The 19,370-nt window shown below is 56.3% G+C and overlaps 1 protein-coding gene across 1 annotated transcript; it reads right to left on the bottom strand.

Annotated features, from left to right (window-relative positions):
• Window positions 1-380: 380 nt before the first annotated feature.
• On the bottom strand, window positions 381-13,616 carry SYNM (synemin). Its single transcript, XM_054713412.1, has 5 exons — window positions 12,706-13,616; window positions 9,838-9,962; window positions 6,933-7,003; window positions 2,193-4,636; window positions 381-1,020 (listed from the first exon to the last, which is right to left on the bottom strand). The coding sequence occupies exons 1-5, from the start codon at window positions 13,516-13,518 to the stop codon at window positions 736-738; spliced, it is 3,738 nt and encodes a 1,245-aa protein (XP_054569387.1). The 5' UTR covers window positions 13,519-13,616; the 3' UTR covers window positions 381-735.
• Window positions 13,617-19,370: the final 5,754 nt, after the last annotated feature.

Here is a 19,370-nt window from a genome sequence, read left to right as displayed (position 1 = left end):
GCGTGGCTCAGTGGTTGAGCGTCAACCTATGAACCTGAAGGTAACTGTTCAATGCCCAGGTTGCAGGCTTGATCCCCAGTAGGGGGCGTGCAGGAGGCAGCCAATCAATGATTCTCTCCCATCATTGATGTTTCTCTATCTCTCTACTTCTCCCTCTTTGAAATCAATAACAATATATTTTAAAAAAAACAACAAAAAATACAGCCCTGACTGGTTTGGCTCAGTGGATAGAGCGTCGGCCTGCGACTGAAGGGTCCCAGGTTCGATTCCGGTCAAGGGCATGTACCTTGGTTGCGGGCACATTCCCCAGTGGGGGGTATGCAAGAGGCAGCTGATCGATGTTTCTCTCTCTTCAATGTTTCTGGCTCTCTATCCCTCTACCTTCCTCTCTGTAAAAAAATCAATAAAATATATATTTTTAAAAATACCAACTTTTAAGACTACAGAGAGAAACGGTATTTTTGAAAAGCCCCAACTCAAAGATAAAAAACTCCAGCGCCTTTTAAGACACACATTCATTCATTCATTCATTCATTCATTCAACACCTTTCCAGGCTGCAAAGAAAGCTGACATTACCTGGCGTCCTCTTTGGAGAAATGGAAAAAGAAGGGGGAGGTTTCAGTGAAGCGTGGGAACTCCCACCCCTCCCCCAGCCCACCCCCGCTGACAGTGAGCCAAGGCCTCTGTGTGTTGGTATCTGACGAAACCAAGCGCCATCGGAAACAAAGACGTTCTCAGAACCAGTGTCCGTCATCCTCGTCCCCCTGATGGTCTAGGTAGAGGACGGCCACTTTCTTCTCGTCCGAGACCACCGACCTCTGGTCCACCATCCTCTGCAGCTGCACCGTCCTGTCGAACACAGCCTGCTCCTGGGAGGCGGTCTCGCCCGCGGCCTGGTCCCTCTCGCGGCTGGCCTCTCTCCAGGTACCGCTGTGAGCATCCCCTTCCGTCCCCGTGGCGAAGAGGACCGTGGCCTCTCGGGCCCAGCGGGGGGCCGCCTCCGTGGGACTCACGTCCATCTGAAAGGTAAACGCAGTTCCTTTGGGCCCCAGCGCCCACCTGCCGTGGTGTCCTGCTGTCTGCCGACTCGCCTAGCTCCTCCGGGGAGCCCACAGGACCAGCCAGGGCCAATGTCTTAGAAATGGGCCCACAGGCCCTGACCGGTGTGGCTCCGTGGATAGAGCGTCGGCCTGCAGACTGAAGGGTCCCAGGTTCGATTCCGGTCAAGGGCATGGACCTTGGTTGCGGGCACATCCCCAGTGGGAGGTGTGCAGGAGGCAGCTGATGGATGTTTCTCTCTCATCGATGTTTCTAACTCTATCCCTCTCCCTTCCTCTCTGTAAAAAAATCAATAAAATAGCCCTAACCGGTTTGGCTCAGTGGATAGAGCGTCAGCCTGCGGACTCAAGGGTCCCGGGTTCGATTCCGGTCAAGGGCATGTACCTTGGTTGCGGGTACATCCCGGTAGGGGGTGTGCAAGAGGCAGCTGATCGATGTGTCTCTCCCATCGATGTTTCTGGCTCTCTATCCCTCTCCCTTCCTCTCTGTAAAAAATCAGTAAAATATATTTTTTTAAAAATCAATAAAATATATTTTTAAAAGAAAAAAGAAATGGGCCCACAGAAGGCAGCATGCTCAGAGGTTTGGGTTTCTGCAAGACCTCGGTGCCGAAAGGATCGGCTCGTGCCCCGCTGGCGGTGGCTCAGTGGTTGAGCGTTGACCTGTGAACCAGGGGGTCACGGTTCGATTCCCGGTCAGGGCACATGCCAGGTTGCAGGCTCCATCCTCAGTGGGGGGCGTGCGGGAGGCAGCCGATCCATGATTCTCTCACATCATGGATGTTTCTCTCTCTCCCTCTCTCTTCCTCTCTGAAATTGATAAAAATATATTTTAAAAAAGGAATAATAATAATCACCAACCTCCCCTACCCCGGAAACGGGGCCCTAAAAACTCCTTTCCCTTTGAGCATGAAACTGTTTGGAGCCACACACCTGGTGGCTCCCCGACCTGTGTCGAGTTCTGGGGGGGCCGAGCTCTTCTGCACCCCTGCCTCCTGTCAGGCAGGGTCGGGCGCTTGGGAGACGATTTCTTTGGACACTCGCCTTTGACCGGGACCTACTGTCGAGTGCCTCAAAAAACAGCGGGCTCCCTCGGAACTGGCTGCCCGGCCCCAGCCACCTTCCCCACTCACCTGTCCTGCAGGCGGTCCTGCGGGGGGAACCCGCTCGGTCCTCCAAACTCCAGAGGGGCCTATTTTAACGTGTCTTACAGACGCGCTGACGTCCTCCAGCACATGCGAGCGGGCAAAGCCCCGCGGGCTGGTGACCTCCACGGTGGCCGACACCGGCCCCTGCGTGGTGACGGTCTCGGAGCTGTGAGAGGTCCAGCCGGCATCCTCCTCCTCCGCGGAGGCGCTGTACAGCTCCTGGGTGGCCCAGCGCTTGAAGCCAAAGCCGGTCGCCGGTGCCGACCCTCCCGCGTCCCCGTCTGGGCTCCCGGGCCCCGGGATGCGTCGCCTGGCCAGACTGTCCCGCACCACGGCCTCCACGGCTCGCTCGATCTCACCCGCCTCGTCTCTGCTCAGCTCCTCCAGGTCTAACTGGTCAGTGTCCACCGTCTGGGAGAGGTTGACTTCGGCCACCAGGGTCATGGCCCCGCCGCCCGAGGGCTGGACTTTCTTCACGTCCACCGAGAGGTGGCCCAGCCCGGCCTGGTCCTGGCTGGTGAGGGCGGACAGCTCCTCCCTCACCCGCTCCGGCAGGCTCTCCTCCAGCTGCCCCATCACCTCCACCAGCTGGTGCCGGGGCTCCTTGAAGTCCCGGCTGATGGACGTGTGGAACTGGTGCGGGATTTTAATCTCCTTGTCGATGACCGTGGCCTCGGCGCGGAACTCGCCGCTGGTCGTCTCCTCGATCCAGTGCGGGGAGCCCACCTCCGCCTCCGGAGAAGATCCCGGAGCGTCCGGGGGCTTCACCACCGTCTCCCCCCACGAGGACGCCGCGCCGGGCCCCGTGAGCCTCCTCCCGGACGCCGGCACGATCTCGTCCTGCCAGGAGTACCGGATGGTGGACTCCTCTTCGATGTGGATCTGCCCGTACACCGAGCCCGCGTCCTCGTCGCGCCCGAAGCCGCGCTCCTCGGGGCCCTCCTCCGGGGTGGACACGAAATAGCTCTGCTCTTCCTCCGAGTCGCCGGCCTCTGTCACTTCTTCCACCCGCGTCCCCTGCTCCGGGGGCCGCTTGGATTTCTCACGTCGATCCGCTGAGAACGCGACCTCCCTTTCGCCATACGAGTCCTCCTCCTCCTCCTCCCCGAACCCCGGGGACGCATCGTCCGCCTCCTCCACGCGGAAGGGGGTGGAAAGCTCCTCCGTCTTCGCGCCCGCCACGTAGCTCACCGGCTCCTCCACGATCTCCACGTTGATCACCTTGGCTCTGCCCTCCCTGCCCTTCAGCCCAAGACTGAGGATGTCTCCGATCACCCGCTCCGTGGCCTTGCCCTTCAGCTCCACCGCGGCCTTCCCGCCCGGGCTCAAGAGGGCGTCCAGGCTGGCTCCGTCCCGCACGTCCACCTCCTCGGTCCGTCTCGACTCCACCACGATCTCCGTCTTGGCTCTCTTGTCCCCGGGAAGCTCCGTCCTGCCCACGTACGTGACCTTCGTGTCCGGCGGGGACTCGGTCTCGGGGGACTGGGTGAACCGCTTCAGCACGCTGGACACGATGCTCTCGGCGATGGTTTCGGTCGTGGCCTCGCCCCCCAGCGAGCCCCTGGCGTCCCTGGCGTCCAACCCGAACCTCGTCTCTCTCATCGTCTCTCTCGTCGTGCCCATCCCTCCCCCAGGACCGCCGCCTGCATCCTTTGGTAGGGGGGTCCGGGCCCCTCGGGGGGGCCCCTCCTCCGCCCTGCTGTCCCGGGACACTTCCAGGCGGATCGGTACCTCTCGCACGCGCACGCCCGTCTCCTGGGGGGACTCCTTCCCTTTCGCCTTGTCCCTCCGGAGCTCGCTCTCCCTCTGCCTCGCTTCTTTATCCAACTTGGTCAGCTCCTCCCACCGCAGGTTCCGCTCCTCGGAAGCCTTCTCCTTCGAGTCGAACATCTTCTCTTCTCGCCTCACGTGGACCGTCACCGGTCGGTTTCTCTCCGGCTCCCTCGCGGCCGGAGCTTCCGTTTTCTTCCCCAAAACGACGATCCTCTCCTCGGACCAGGTGCTTTGGGAAGCACCCGCCGCCCCTCGGTCCCCGCGGACGCGGTAGGGCTCCCGGGCGGGGCTGGCCTCTCTGGCTAGACGAGGCTTGGTGCCTTCCGTTCTCGGCCCCCCGGGGAACGTCTGCACAGGAACCTCAGCTTTCCTCGAGAGCCCCCCGTACATTGGAGAGAAAGTCCTGGAACTGGCCTGGCTGCTGGTGGTTTTCTCGTAGGCGGTCTCACGCCGGGTGGTGGTCAGGGCAGGAGATCCCGGGCCCGGGAAGCGTCTCCTGGCGGCGTGCCCCGTGGCTGTGGGCGGCGCGGGCCATGCCCAGCTGCGATGGACCCTCCCGGGAGGTGGCTTGTGCCTCAGAAACAGGTTCCTCTCGTTTTCCCTCATTTCCCTCTGGAACGCCGCGTTGGGGTACTGGTAGGCCGTGGTTCTGAGCTCTGTGGGAATCGAACGGTTCGTTAAAACGAGAATCATCGGAACCTTTTTCTATCATAAAAGCATCCCCCCAGGTCTAGCCATCCCATCCCATCCCATCCCATCCCATCCCATCCCAATAAACTATCACCACAGAACGATCGTCGTAAATAAGATAGTTTCAAATCTCCAAATGATGCTGTTACAGTAAAACACAGCACTATAGCCCTGGCTGGTGTTCTCGGTGGTTAGAGACCAGGGGTCCTCACACTTTTTAAACAGGGGGCCAGTTCACTGTCCCTCAGACCGTTGGAGGGCCGGACTATAGTTTAAAAAAAAACTATGAACAAATTCCTGTGCACACTGCACATATCTTATTTTGAAGTAAAAAAAACAAAACGGCAAAAACACCCGCATGTGGCCCGCGGGCCGTAGTTTGAGGACGCCTGGTATAGAGTGTTAGCCCACACACCTAAGGGTCTTGGGTTCGATTCCCAGTCAAGGGCCCCTACCTCGGTTGCAGGTTCGATCACCAACCCCCCAGTTGGGGCACGTGTAGGAGGCGACCCATCGATGTGTCTCTCACATAGATGTTCCTCTCTCTCTCTCACTCTCTCTGTCTCTGTCTCTCTCTCTCACCATCCACCCTGCGAGCATCCCCCTCCCACCCCAATGCTACCCACACCCCATCCTGCCTTCTCTCCCATCGGTTTCCATGGCAGCAAAGGCCAGGGGCCCCTTCGGGACAGATGCCAGGATACAGGAGAGAGATCAAGACAGGACCCTTTCTACAAAGATTCCTCTTTTGGGGTCAACAGGCTGATTCGCCACGGAGACGTCCCAGGCGGTGAATCCCTGGAAACGATGCGGGAACTGCCTGGTTGTTGAATGAGGGTTCACCGGGACATGCGCAGGAGCACAGGCCAGCTGTAGGCCCATCGTCTTGCGGGCAGGTGCCCCGCCTTATCCGACGCGCTATTACCACAGGAACAGGCGTGACAGACTCGCTGCCTGGGAACGCATCCGAACGCTCATCCGGGGAACAGCGCCATGGGCACCCATCCCGCTGGGTTACAGACCTCTCTGGAAGCTCAGAGCCTAACGAAGGAGTTCCGGAACAACCCTCTTTAGTCCAATCCTTCCTTCCTTTGGCCGCGATACCTAATGGCTACGATACATTTTAGTTTACAGACACTGCCTCTGGATCCCTGAAGGAGCTTGGAGAACCAGGAACGCATGAAACAAGGTGGCAGACGCCCGAATGCCTTCTTCCTGAGCTCTTCCCAGGATCCAAAGTCAGAGCCAGGAAAAGATTAGGGAGCCCCGGACCTAACCTGGGGTCCTCCTTGGAGTGTCTGGTCCTGCCTGGCCACTGTTTGCTCCCCCCGCGCCTCCCCCACCCCGCCTTCTTTCTAAGTCACGGGTGGGGAACCTTTTTTCTGTCCAGGGCCATTTGGATACTTAACCACATCATTCGAGGGCCCTACAAAATGATCCACTTATAGCCCTGACCGGTTTGGCTCAGTGGATAGAGCGTCGGCCTGCGGACTGGGGGGTCCCAGGTTCAATTCCGGTCAAGGGCATGTACCTTGGTTGTGGGCACATCCCCAGTAGGGGAGTGTGCAGGAGGCAGCTGATCGATATTTCTCTCTCATCAATGTTTCTGACTCTCTATCCCTCTCCCTTCCTCTCTGTAAAAAAATCAATAAAATATATATATATTTTTAAAAAAAGATCCACTTATAAATTGTCCGGCCCGAGGGCTGGAGAAGGCCCTGGAAATCCCTTGGCCTGGCCCTGCCAAGGCCTTAGGGGTGAGTCATGAGCTGTTTGACCACACAGAGCAGGGTCCTTCTGGATGGCCCCTGGCAGGAGAAAAGGTCCCCCACCCCTGAAAGCGATGGCCCGTTGGGTCACATCTATCAGGTACGTAAGAGGGGGTGAGCCACGGTGTTGCGACAAAATCGCATCTAAACCCCAGTGCCTCCGGATCAACGATGCTGTGCTGTTCACCCTTGGGCGGAAGCTGCTCAGATGGGAAGCTTCTTCAAGTTCAAGAATGAGCTTTTCTGGCCCTAACCGGTTTGGCTCAATGGATAGAGCGTCGGCCTGCAGACTGAAGGGTCCCAGGTTCGATTCCGGTCAAGGGCATGTACCTTGGTTGTGGGCACATCCCCAGTAGGGGAGTGTGCAGGAGGCAGCTGAATCGATGTTTCTCTCTCATCGATGTTTCTAACTCTCTATCCCTCTCCCTTCCTCTCTGTAAAACATCAATAAAATATATATTTTTTAAAAAGAATGAGCTTTTCTGGTCTTTACCTCGGGGCAGGTGTTCCAGGCGCTCCGCCAGGATCCGTATCTCTGGATTACTTTCTCCTTCCAATAAGGCTCTGCAGAAATAACAATAATAAATAATAATAATAATAGTAACTCGTTAGGAAATAGAGCACAAGCTGGGCTCTGTGAGCCGCACTGTGGCGTCCTCGGTCGATGACCACATTGTCACAGGCTCTGTGTCTGAGGACGCGCGTCCGAACGCAGACCTGGGGGCTAGAGCATCCATCCAACTGGAGGACAGACAAAATGAGGGTCTAGCCCTAGCTGGTTTTCAACAGTGGTTAGAGCATCGGCCCGGGGACGGAAGGGTCCTGGGTTCGATTCCGGTCAGGGGCATGTACCTCGGTGGCAGGCTCGATCCCTGGTCCCGGTCGGGACACGTGCGGGAGGCAATCCATCGATGTCTCTCTCTCTCACATTGATGTTTCTCTCTCTCTCTGTTGCTCCCCCTCCCTCCCACTCTCTCTAAAACAAACAAACACACAGAACAACGATAACAAAAGGAGGGTTTAGGGCTTTAGCACCACTGGCGAGCCCAGCCCTTCTAGAAAGCTCTTCCGAGCCCAGGGCCAGAAGGAGGAGACAGAGAGATGTGGGCCCAGGAGGGGACCTCAGGGGTCTGGCTTCTCTGGGAAGTGAGGAGGGGCCCATGCATGGCACGTCACCCTGGGCTCCGAACCCCTAAACAGTGATAATCCCCATGGAGTCTCTCTGGGGTCACGGGGTCAGGGGTTGCCCAGGGGCAGAGCAAGGCCTGACATGTGCTTATACATAGGCAGCCACTGTGCTTTTCAAACTGGGTTCCATGGAACATCTTAGAGATAGAGAGAGAGAGAGAGAGAGAGAGAGAGAGGAACCCGGCTGGGGTGGCTCAGTGGTTGAGCATCCATCTATGACCCAGGAGGTCACGCTTCGATTCCGGGTCAGGGCACATGCCCGGGTTGTGGGCTCCATCCCCAGTAGGGGGCGTGCAGGAGGCAGCCGATCCATGATCCTCATCATTGATGTTTCTCTCCCTTTCCCTTCCTCTCTGAAATCAATAAAAATATATATATATTAAAAAGAGATAGGAGAAGAGAGGAAAAGGAAGAATTGTGGGCCCCTCGCCCCCTTCTAGGCCCACCCAGAGCCATCATTTCATTCAGAAAAGCACCCTGTGAGCTCCTGGAGTAAAACTCGAAAAGCATTCGATCAGGTGACTTCTCTGGCCACGTCTAGCTCCAGAAGGCTAACGAACGGCAGCATCTTCATCGCGGTGTGATTCCCGTCGACAACGGAGGGCCCTGAGGACCGGGGTCGCCTCGCCAGCTGTGGGCCGGCGGACCGGGCGTGCTGGGGCTGGGTCGGCCCGGCATGTCCCTTGCTCGAGGAGACCCTAGGAAGCTGGCGGCTGCGGGCACAACAACTGTCGCGTTGCCAGAGCGATGCGGGACGTCACCGACGTCCCTTCCAAGAAATAACACCCTGTGGATGGCCACGGGCGGGCAGCAGCTGCCAATGACCGCTGAGAGCCGGGCACGGAAACAGAGGTGGGACGCCAGGGCCGGGCAGGGGGCCTGGCGCTTCAGGCGAACGGGAACCAGGTTCCGTGCCCACTGATTCCAAGGCTGGTGATTCCCACAGATACAGGAACCCCGTGGGCGGGGGGGCGGGGGAAAGCAAGCCAAGGGGAACCCCTTCTTTTTTTTTTTTTCTTAATATGTTTTTATTGATTTCAGAGAGGAAGGGAAGGGAGAGGGAGAGGGAGAGAAACATCAATGATGAGAGAGAATCAGGGATCGGCTGCCTCCTGCACACTGGGGATCGAGCCCACAATCGGGGCGTGTGCCCTGACTAGGAATGGAGACCTGACCTCCTGGTTCCTAGGTCGACACTCAACCACGGAGCCACGCCAGCCGGGCTCAAAGGACTGTTTTTAAGGAAGAGACTCTATGGCTTTAAGAAGTGGGTAGAGCTTCTCTGGTTATTCTGAGGCGAGGAAACCGGCCTTCGGGCCTTGGTAACTGTGAGATGCCAACCTCCTGACTCACCGGCTATTTGTGACCGTTTCATGTGGCTCCCCAGGTCGGCAGCCTCCGCAGCAAGAAAATAAGTGAACACGTGTGAGAAAACCAAGTCTCGGCCTCATTAACGAGTCGGGACAAGCCCAGCCGGTGTGGCTCAGAGGTTGAGCGTTGACCTTTGAACCAGGAGGTCACAGTTCGATTCCCAGTCAGGGCACATGCCCGGGTTGCGGGATCGATCCCCAGTGTGGGGCGTGCAGGAGGCAGCCGATCCATGATTCTCTCTCATCATGGATGTTTCTATCTCTCTCCCGCTCCCTTCCTCTCTGAAATCAATAAAAATATATGTAAAAATCAAAACCCCAGAGACAAAGCACGAAATCAGAGTCTCCTTAGTGCAGCCCAGAAAAACTATCCCAGAGAGGAAACAGGAAGATCCCTGCAGGGAAGAGACTGGCCCGGCATCCGGTGTTACCTAACACCGGCACAGAGGTGGGCTTTCCGGGCCGGCCCAGCATCCGCTCTACAGTGGTGCCAGGTCTGGGGCAGTTCCCACCCCAGCCTCAGTCCATGTGACTCACGAGGCACTTTGTCCCCTGGCCAGAGAGGGACACATGACCCAGGAGAGTCTGAGAGCTGGGCCCTGGAGTTCCACTGGGATGGCTGGGAAACAACCCCTCCTCTGTTGCTAGGACAACAGCCCCTCCTCCGTTGCCAGGACAACAGCCACTCCTCAGTTGCCAGGACCACAATCTCTCCTCCGTTGCCAGGACAACGGCCATTCCTCAGTTGCCAGGGCAACAGCCCCTCCTCTGTTGCCATGACAACGGCCCCTCCTCAGTTGCCAGGACAACGGCCTGGAGCTGCCTGGAGCCCATCCTTACCGATAGGTTGCCACCTCCAGGCTGAGGCTGGTCTTCACCTGCACCAGCTCCTGATGGTCCCGCAGGCGGTCGGCCATGGCCAAGGTGAGGGCAGCCTTCTCATCCTCCAGGCGGGCAATCGCACTCTAGAAAGATGGGAGGGTGCTTAGATCAAGGCCCGGAGCTTCGCTGGGTCCAACGTGCGGTACCAACAGCCCAGGACACAGAGAGATGAAAGCCCTCCAGGTTAAAGAGCCAGTCATGGCAAGGATGGTTCTAAGTGGTGTTTTGTTTTTTTATTACATATGGAGGATTTGTTTTTATCCTCACCCAAGGATATTTTTCATTTCTTTTTTCTTTCTTTCTTTTTTTTTTTTTTAGAGAGAGAATGGAAGGGAGGAAGGGGACAGAGAGAAACATCGATGTTAAAGAGACACACCAACTGATCGTCTCCAACCCGGCTGGGGATTGAGCCTGCAACTGAGGTATATGCCCCTTTTTTAAAATGAATGAATGAATTTAAAAATTTTTAAATATTTTTTATTGATTTCAGAGAGGAAGGGAAATAGAGATAGAAACATCCATGATGACAGAGAATCATGGATCAGCTGCCTCCTGCACGCCCCCCCCCTGGGGATCGAGCCCACAACCCGGGCATGTGCCCTGACCTGGAATCGAACTGTGACCTCCTGGTTCATAGGTCGACGGTCAACCACTGAGCCATGCCGGCCGGGCTAAATCTTCTTTTTTGACTGTACTTGTAGGACATCATTAATAGGGCACGTGCTCACATGACTCTTACAGCCCTTCTGCTTGTCAATCACATCTATCCATCTCTCTCGCTGTGCTTTTGTGTCGCCGCCTCTAGAAAAATGCCAACCACAAGCCAGCCAGCTGCACAGCAACCCGCTGATGACTACCGACTCAGCTACAAGGTTAGAGTATAGAACATAAACACATTGCTTCCTTCAACCATAAAACACTCAACCTAAATAGTCAAACCTCAGACTTTTAGTTTACTATTTTCAAAGAAGCTCACGTATTGTCAAGCTGCTTAGAAAAAAACAAACAAAAACACCAGATGCACTCAATTCTCCAACCACAGACCTCCTAAGCAGGTTAAGGTCTCCTGGCCAGGCCGAAGGGGTGTGGGTGAAGAATCGCTCCGCCCAGAAGGCACCCCCAAAACACAAAGAGGAAAATCAAGCCGCGTTGGAGTGAAAGGAAGTACTGTCCCACCCACATTTCCATGCGAGTCAGCTCTTCCAGAAACTGCCAGAGGGAAGTTTGACTTTTGAAAGCAGGGACGTAAGACTCATTGGCGCCCTAGGCGGTGTGGCTCAGTGGACAGTGTCAGCCTTCGGACTGAAGGGTCCCAGGTTCGATTCCGGTCAAGGGCACATGCCCGGGTTGCAGACTTGATCCCACTGTGGGGCGTGCAGGAGGCAGCCGATCCATGATGCTCTCTCATCATTGATGATGTGTCTCTCTCTCTCTCCCTCTCCCTTCCTGTCTGAAATCAATAATATATATATATATACATTTTTTAAAAGACTCATTGGCTCCCAACACTCTCCAGAAAAATTTTAACCCATCCCACTGATGGAATAAAGCTTCAGACTTGGGCCTGGCTGGCGTGGCTCAGTGGCTGAGCATGGACCTATGAACCAGTTCGATTCCTGGTCAGGGCACATGCCCAGGTCGATCCCCATTAGGGGGCGTGCAGGAGGCAGCCGATCCATGATGTTTCTCAGCAATGTTTCTATCTCTCTATCTCCCTCTCTCTTCAATCAACTTAAAAAAAAAAAAAAAGATTTAATTAGGGGGAAAGGGGTTCTTTCCACCCCTAAAAAAAATAAGACTGAAACCAGAGCTTCGAGGTCCGAGATGAGCCGAGTGAGCCGTGACGGCAAAGGAATGGCGAGGATTCAGCCCACACAACACGCCTCCGAGCAGCCTCTTCCAAACCCGCCCTTGCACCGCAACATCCCCCGATCACAAATCTTTAAACTCGGGGCTACACACTGTTCCCTTAAAAAAAAAAAAAAAAACACTTCTGAATTTATGGGCGTGTTATTTTAAGCCGTCCTCCTGGGAAGTACTGATAGGAGGATTTGGGAACATTTCCAGTTCTGTCCTAGACTGGGCAGGGTGCACAGACAGTAAATCACACACCGGTGACACCCGGGCGGTGTCCGAGGTTTGAGCCTGCGCTTCTCTGAAATAGCAACTGTTTACCTTACTCTGCACTTGTTATAACAGCCTGCCACCGGCCGCGTCCCCACGGCTTTTACACTCCCCAGAGACCTGGCTTCAGCTCCGACTGTGAAACACACACACACACACACACACACACACACACACACACACACATCTCTGTTCCTAGCTGGTCTGGCTCAGTGGATAGAGCATCTGCCTGCGGACTGAAGGGTCCCAGGTTCGATTCCCAGTCAGGGCACATGCCCGGGTTCTGGGCTCCATCCCCAGTAGGGGGTGTTCAGGAGGCAGCTGATCCATGATTCTCTCTCATCATTGATGTTTCTCTCTCTCTCCCTCTCCCTTCCTCTCTGAAGTCAATTTAAAAAAAATTTTTTTTAAGATGACAGGGACAGAGCTAGCCACCAGAACCTGGCACTTGGCACTGGCCCACGAGTCCATGGAGAGATGTTGGGACCCTGAGGTCCTGAGGCAGAGTAAGGGACCCCCCTTCAGTGTCCTGGCCCCAGGCTGTTTCAGGCACCCTCGGGGCCGACCCCACCCACGGGTGACGCCCGGTGAAGGCGCTGTGGGTTCGGGGAGACCCGCCGCTCCCCCACCCCCTGCAGGGCGCTCCAGGCCGGGGTGGGGGCCGGGATGGGGCCGGGATGGGGCCGGTCCCTGTGAACGGACCTGCCGCTCCTGGGCCTGCAGCTCGTAGGCCTCGCGCATCCGCAGCAGCTCGTCTTCCAGCAGCGCGCGCAGCTGCTCCAGCTCCAGCGCCTGGCGCTGCAGGGCTTCGGCCTCCTGCGCGCACAGCCGGCTCTCCTCCTCGGCCTGGCGCCGGCTCTCCTGGCCGCACCTCAGGGCCGCCTCCAGCTCGCGCACTTGGTCCTCGTACACCTGCACGGTGTCCCGCCACGACTCGGCCACCAGCAGCGAGTAGCTGTCCTGCACCTCCCGCAGGCGCGGCGGCGGGGGCGCGGCGGGGAGGAGGGCGCGGGCGCTGTAGCTCAGGGTCAGGCCGGCCGACAGCGCGCGCAGTTCCCGCAGGTCCCGCTCGTGGGCCGCGTCCAGGCCGCGGCGCTCGGCCTGCAGCCGGCCCAGCAGCGCCTCGAGGGCAGCGCGCGCGCCCAGGGCCTCCTGCAGCTCCCGCCGCTGCGCCCCCAGCTCGGCGTCCAGGCGGCGGCGGGCGGCGCGCGCCTCCTCCGCCAGCAGCCGCACCTCCCGCACCTCGCGCCGCAGGGCATCGCGCTCGCCCTCGGCCAGCGCCGTGGCCCAGCTCAGCTCGTCCAGCTGCTGCCGCAAGCCGCGCGCCTCCTCCGCCCAGCGGGCCTGGCCCTCGGCCTCGGGGCCCTGCAGCCCGTGCCGGCCGCGCAGCTCCTCTTCCAGGAGCAGGTTCTCGCGCTCCAGCTCGCGCACCCGGCACACGTAGTCGTAGAGCCGGGCGTTGAGCTCCTGCAGCTCGGCCTTCTCGGGGCCCGTGTGCAGCCGCCAGGACAGCATCGTTGCGGGTGTGCGGGGCGCTGCCGGCCGGCCTGTGCCCTCCTGTCCTGGTCTTGTCCCCTCCGATGCGCCGCTCCGGCCCCGCCGCCGCCGCCCGGGAGGCCCCGCAGACTGCGCCGGGAGCGGGCGAGCAGCCGCACTTAGGTCCCGGGCAGGGCGGGCGCAGGTGCGCAGCCAATCAGAGCGCAGCGCGGCGCGGCGCGCCCCGGGCGCGGGGGACGGACGCCGCGGGCTGTGGGGACGCACGGCGCCACCTGGTGCCCGAGCGGCCGCGGCGCCGAGCCGGTGCGCACCTCAGGGCCCGCGCGCCCGGGTCCTTGTCGCCGGCTGGCCGTCCGGTCCTTGTCGCCGGCCGAAGGGACGTGCGCAGGGCTCCCTGTTGCTGCCCTGCCGCGCGCACCGACGGCACCCCAGGGTCCGGGCCTTCGGGGACCGACCTAGACGCCGCCATGAGGTGAGAGGCTGGGTTTGGCAGGGAGGCCTCGGAGTTTGGAGGAATTTCTGTCTTTAAAAAGTAGACATACACGCGTCTAATACACGTATGTAATTTATCGTGTGCACTTACATGCACATCTTTATGCGGTACACGTTCCATTTTCACTTAACACAGGAGTACATACCCAGGTGCTGAAGTTCTGACGCACAAGCGGGACGTCTGAGACGGGGTTGCAGGAATCCCACGTTTGTCTTCTTGCCTAGAACCGTGGTCGGCAAACTCATGAGTCCACAGAGCCAAATACCAACAGTAAAAATTTCTTTGGAGAGCCGAATTTTTTAAACTGAAACTTCTTCTCACGCCACTTCTTCAACACAGACTCGCCCAGGCCGTGGTATTTTGGTGGAAGAGCCACACTCAAGGGGCCACAGAGCCGCATGTGGCTCGCGAGCTTCAGTTTGCCGACCACGGACCTAGAGGGTCGCAGGCTGCCCTTGAGACCTCGGTTTCTATCCTTTGGAGTGAGAGTTTGTGGCAAGCTCCGGGCGCAGGGTTTTCGTGGGCATCTAACATTTACCCACACTTTTTTTTTTGAGAGAGAGAGAGAAAATTATTTGCTTCCTTATATTGATTTCAGAGAGGAAGGGAGAGGGAGAGAGAAATAGAAACATCCATGAGGAGAGAGAGAATCATGGATTGGCTGCCTCCTGCACGCCCCACACTGGGTATCGAGCCTGCAACCCGGGCATGTGCCCTGACAGGGAATCGAACTGAGACCTCCTGGCTCCTAGGTGGACACTCAGCCACTGAGGCCAGGCCCATTGCAAGATTTTGGTAAAATAACCAGTAATGAGAGGCTCATGGTGTGAGTCCAATGGTCGGAACGATGCTATGGCTGACACTGAAGCAGTAAGTTCAGGTGAGAGGCAGGTGAGACACAGGTATCGTGTGCTCACTCTTAGCCTACCATGTCATATGTGTTACCTCCCTCCTGAACATGACAGGAAGACTCCGGCAGAATTGTGACTATGAGGCTTTAACGTGTGTAAATGAGACGACCTTAATGAATAAAGAACTAGAACAAGGCGCTTGTTACCCCAACTTTTCGCTAAAAATGGGGTGCTTTTTTGATGAGCAGAAGTTTTTTTTTTTCCACGTGGCCCCGCTCCCTTGTTCACTGACCACTCCAAGGTGTTCACGTAGCCCCGCCCTCTTGTTCACGGGACCACTCCCTCCCCTCCTTCATGTGGCCCCACCCCCTCGAGCCCTGGGATGCTCTCTGTTTGGGGGTGCCACCCCCCTGGCTGGCTGGCTGCTCCTGCCCTCACACCCATCCACAGTCCCCTTGCCAAAGTCCTTCCAGAAAATCGTTGGCCTGTGCCCTCTCTTTCCTGCTGGGACTGGGACCCCTGGGATTGCGGTCCCTCCAGAGTTCATGCGAGAGGTCCAGAGGGGCCCGTGCTGTCCCTGGAAGGCTGGGGGAGGAGAGGGGGGTGAGGCTGGGGTGCTGATTAAGGAGCGGAACGCCCCCAAGGCTAATGGGGCGCACACACCATCACCCTACCCTCCTGGGAGGAGCCGCTGTGGCCCATGGCTCAGGTGAGGCGACTGCAGCCCAGAGAGGGCGAGCGACTTCCTGGAGGGCACACAGCAGTCAAAGGGCGGAGCTAAAACCGGAACCCTGGGCGGCCCACAGCCTGTGTCTCCTTGACCTGCAACCTCTGGGTCAGCGGCCCCTCCCCCTGTGGCCATTTGCTCTGATGGGCTTCACCCTCCCCCACCCTGCCCCCAGCAGGCAGGGGCCCTGTCATCGCACCTGTGCCTCTGGGCGGACGTGCCTCTGTCATGGATCGGCTGCCTCCTGCACGCCCCCTCGTGGGGATCAAGCCCGCAACCCGGGCAAGTGCCATGACTGGGAATCGAACCGTGACCTCCTGGTGCGTAGGTCGGCGCTCAACCACTGAGCCACGAGATAAGGCCATGTGAAGATGTGAAGAGAGGCTGGACAGATGTGGCCACCAGAAGCTAGGGGAGGGTGAGGGGTGGGGGGTGGGGGGTGGGACCCTCCCCCAGAGCCTGCGAGGGCGCCCAGCCGTGCTGGCATCTGAATTTCAGACGTCTGGCTCCAGAACTGTCGGACAATGAGTTTTTTGTTGTTCTGAGCCACTAGGTTTGGGGTGGTGCATTATGGCAGCTCTAGGAAACACCGGAAGGCTGCTGGTTCGATTCCCAGTCAGGGCACATCCCCGGGTTGCGGGCTTGATCCCAGGTAGGGGGTGTACAGGAAGCAGCCGATCCATGGTTCCCTTTCACATTGATGTTTCCCCCTCACTCGCACTCCCTTCCTCTCTCTGTAAAAAATCAACTTAAAAATCTTTAAAAAGAAAAGAGATTTTCTTTACTTTCCCAGTTATGCACTATGAAGAATTCATTTATTCAGTGTTATCTTTTTAAAATATATATATATTTTTTAAAATATATTTTATTGATTTTTTTACAGAGAGGAAGGGAGAGGTAGAGAGAGCTAGAAACATCGATGAGAGAGAAACATCTGATCAGCTGCCTCCTGCACACCCCCTTCTGGGGATGTGCCTGCAACCAAGGTACATGCCCTTGACCTGAATCGAACTTGGGACCCTTGAGTCCACAGGCCAACGCTCTATCCACTGAGCCAAACCAGTTAGGGCTAAAATATATTTTTTATTGACATTTACAGAGAGGAAAGGAGAGGGAGAGAGTTAGAAACAGCAATGAGAGAGAAACATCGATCAGCTGCCTTCTGAATGCCTCTTACTGGGGATTGAGCCTGCAACCGAGGTACATGCCCTTGACCAGAATTCGAACCCGGGACCCTTCAGTCCGTGGGCCAACACTCTATCCACTGAGCCAAACCAATGAGGGTTCAACATTATCTTTTGAGAACCTATGTGTCTACACTCGTTGCAGAGCATCTGTAATAATCTATAATAATAAAAGCGTAATATGCTAATTAGACCAGACAGCCGAACAGCCTTCCGGATGAAGCCGGGGCTGCGAGGGCCAAGCCCCTTGGATGAATTTCGTGCACCAGGCCTCTAGTTTAGTACTGAACAGACAAAAGTCCTGCCCCCATGCAACTTAAATTCTAGCGGTGGCAGAGGCGGCATGCATGAAAATGAAGTGAAGTGTGTAGTGTGTTAGAGGCGGTAAGTGCTCAGGAGAAACGCAGGGGGTGGAATATGACTGTTCGTGCTGACTCTTTCTCCCCGCCCCTGTACACTCGCCTCATAATAGTGACATAGTCATCATACATGTACCTGAAATCTTCTATGAACACTTCTCTTTAAAAAAAAAATTTATTTCTATTGATTTCAGAGAGGAAGGGAGAGGGAGAGAGACAGAAACATCCAGGATGAGTCGATGAGAGAGAATCATCCATCGGCTGCCTCCTTCACGCCACCTACTGGGGATGGAGCCTGCAACCCGGGAATCGAACCGTGACCTCCTGGTTCGTAGGTCAACACTCAACCACAGAGCCACGCCAGTTGGGCCCATGAACACGTCTTACTTCAGTCCCTGCCAGCTTTTAGTCGTCTTGTCTTTGATCTGCTGGCACTTGCTGTCCATCCAAGGAAGCTACCTTCTGAAGAATAAATTTCATTTTAAATAGTGTTTGGTCTCACCTCCAAAATTCTGCACTATTGGGGCTCTTTTTTTTTTTTTTTAATCTTTTAAAGATATGTTTTTATTGACTCCAGGGAAAGGGAGGGGGAGGGAGAGAGAGATAGAAACATCAGTGAGAGAGAATCATGGTGGAGCTGCCTCCTGCACGCCTTCCCTCCCGCACTGGGGTTCAAGCCCCCAACCCAGTCATGTGTCCTGACTGGGAGTCGAACCGTGACCTCCTGGTTCATGGGTCTATGCTCAACCACAAGCCAGGCTTTTTAAAATTTATTTTTAATTCCTCTTTTTCCTTGCTGCTCAGTCTATCGTCCTTGGGTCATTGTTTCATTTCGTCTTGTTCGGCACAAATCACTTTTCTCAAATGCCTAGAAGCAGCCTCACTTTCTTCTCTCCATCCCCTTACAATTAGAGTACGTCCCACGGAATGCCATAAAACCTCTCTGAACTACAGTAACCCTCAATGTTGAAATCCAAATGACCACTGAATCCCGTGGCTACCGGCATCTTTTTTCTCTCTTTCTATAAAGGTGACTATATTGCTTGGCTATTTCGTCATAGAACCTCACCCCAAAGTCCCCCCCAGTCAAGGGAATGCCCGGGCAGCCGCTGGGATTCCGTTTGCCCTGTAAATGCTGCTAAAATGCAATGCAGTCAGCCCACACGGTGTGGCTCAGGGGTTGAGCATCGACCTATGAACCAGGAGGTCGCAGTTGGATTCCCAGTCAGGGCACATGCATGGAGTTGGGGGTGGGAGTGAAAGGGTGTAGGGTAGGGGGAAGGGGGAGGTGAGGGAGCGGGGGTTTGCAAGCTCCATTCCCAGTGTGGGGCATGCAGGAGGCAGCCAATCAATGATTCTCTCTCATCATTGATGTTTCCCTCTCTCTCTCTCTCCCTCCTTCTCTCTCTCTCTCTCCCTCCCTTCTCTCTCTCTCTCCCTCCCTCCCTCTTTCCCTCTCCCTTCCTCTCTGATCTCAATAAAAATATATTTTTAAAATGATCCAATTTTAAAGAAGGGGGGAACCCCCTTCTATACATAAAACTATTTTTATGAAATGTGTGACATGAAATATTTACAGGAGGCTTTTCTAGCTTGTCATGCCTCGTTTTGGTTGTGGAGCTCACCGGCTTCCAATTGGAGTTTTAGAAAATGCTGGTGCCCGGGTCCCACTCTCAGAAGTTCCGACTTCATTGGTACGGGGTGCAGCCCGGCCATCAGATTTTTTACACACCGCTCAGGGGATCGTAGCGGGTGGCAAAGTCTGAGAACCACTGGCATAGGTCATGTACCAGGCAGGTCTGAAGCCCAGTTTTTTGCAAATAGTTTGGTAGCTGACGTGGGAGGCTGTTTTTTGTGTGCAATTATCCTGTTGACCACTAGATGGAGCACTGACCCCGTGACAAGGATCTAGCAACCAGGATTTTTGCAAACATTCTTTGTAGGCGAAGTAGGAGGCAGCCAGGGAGCTCTGAGGGATGGAAGGGACTAGATGGGGACCAGGTATTTGTCCCCGGTTTTAAGCCTCACCCTGTAGTATGTAGTCAGCACCCGTCTCTTTTAAGTTCTAGGAAGAAAGCCACACGGTCTTTGAAGCCGGACTTTCCGTCAAGTCCGGGAGACACAGCTCTTTCATTTCCGCCCCCTCGCTGTGTCTTTTCTTGGGTGGGAAATGCAGAAAGTCACTCCGTGGAAAGGCCACACCCTCTGTTGTCTGGCCGTAAGGGTGAGATGGGACGAGGCTGTTTGGAAAGTACA

Source organism: Eptesicus fuscus, chromosome 25, assembly GCF_027574615.1.
Source record: "Eptesicus fuscus isolate TK198812 chromosome 25, DD_ASM_mEF_20220401, whole genome shotgun sequence".
Taxonomy (NCBI): domain Eukaryota; kingdom Metazoa; phylum Chordata; class Mammalia; order Chiroptera; family Vespertilionidae; genus Eptesicus; species Eptesicus fuscus.
The sequence above is the reverse complement of the archived record's forward strand: the minus strand, read 5'-3'. Positions and strand labels throughout refer to the sequence as shown.

What these genes read in the sequence shown, in the direction of transcription:
- SYNM (XM_054713412.1), bottom strand. Translation starts at nt 13,518, where the DNA reads ATGCTGTCCTGGCGGCTGCACACGGGCCCCGAGAAGGCCGAGCTGCAG. An exon ending in CCTGGAACACCTGCCCCGAG is followed by an intron (nt 4,637 to 6,932) that starts GTAAAGACCAGA and finishes CGATTCCCACAG; the next exon opens with AGCTCAGAACCACGGCCTAC. An exon ending in CAGGACCGCCTGCAGGACAG is followed by an intron (nt 1,021 to 2,192) that starts GTGAGTGGGGAA and finishes TTTACCTTTCAG; the next exon opens with ATGGACGTGAGTCCCACGGA.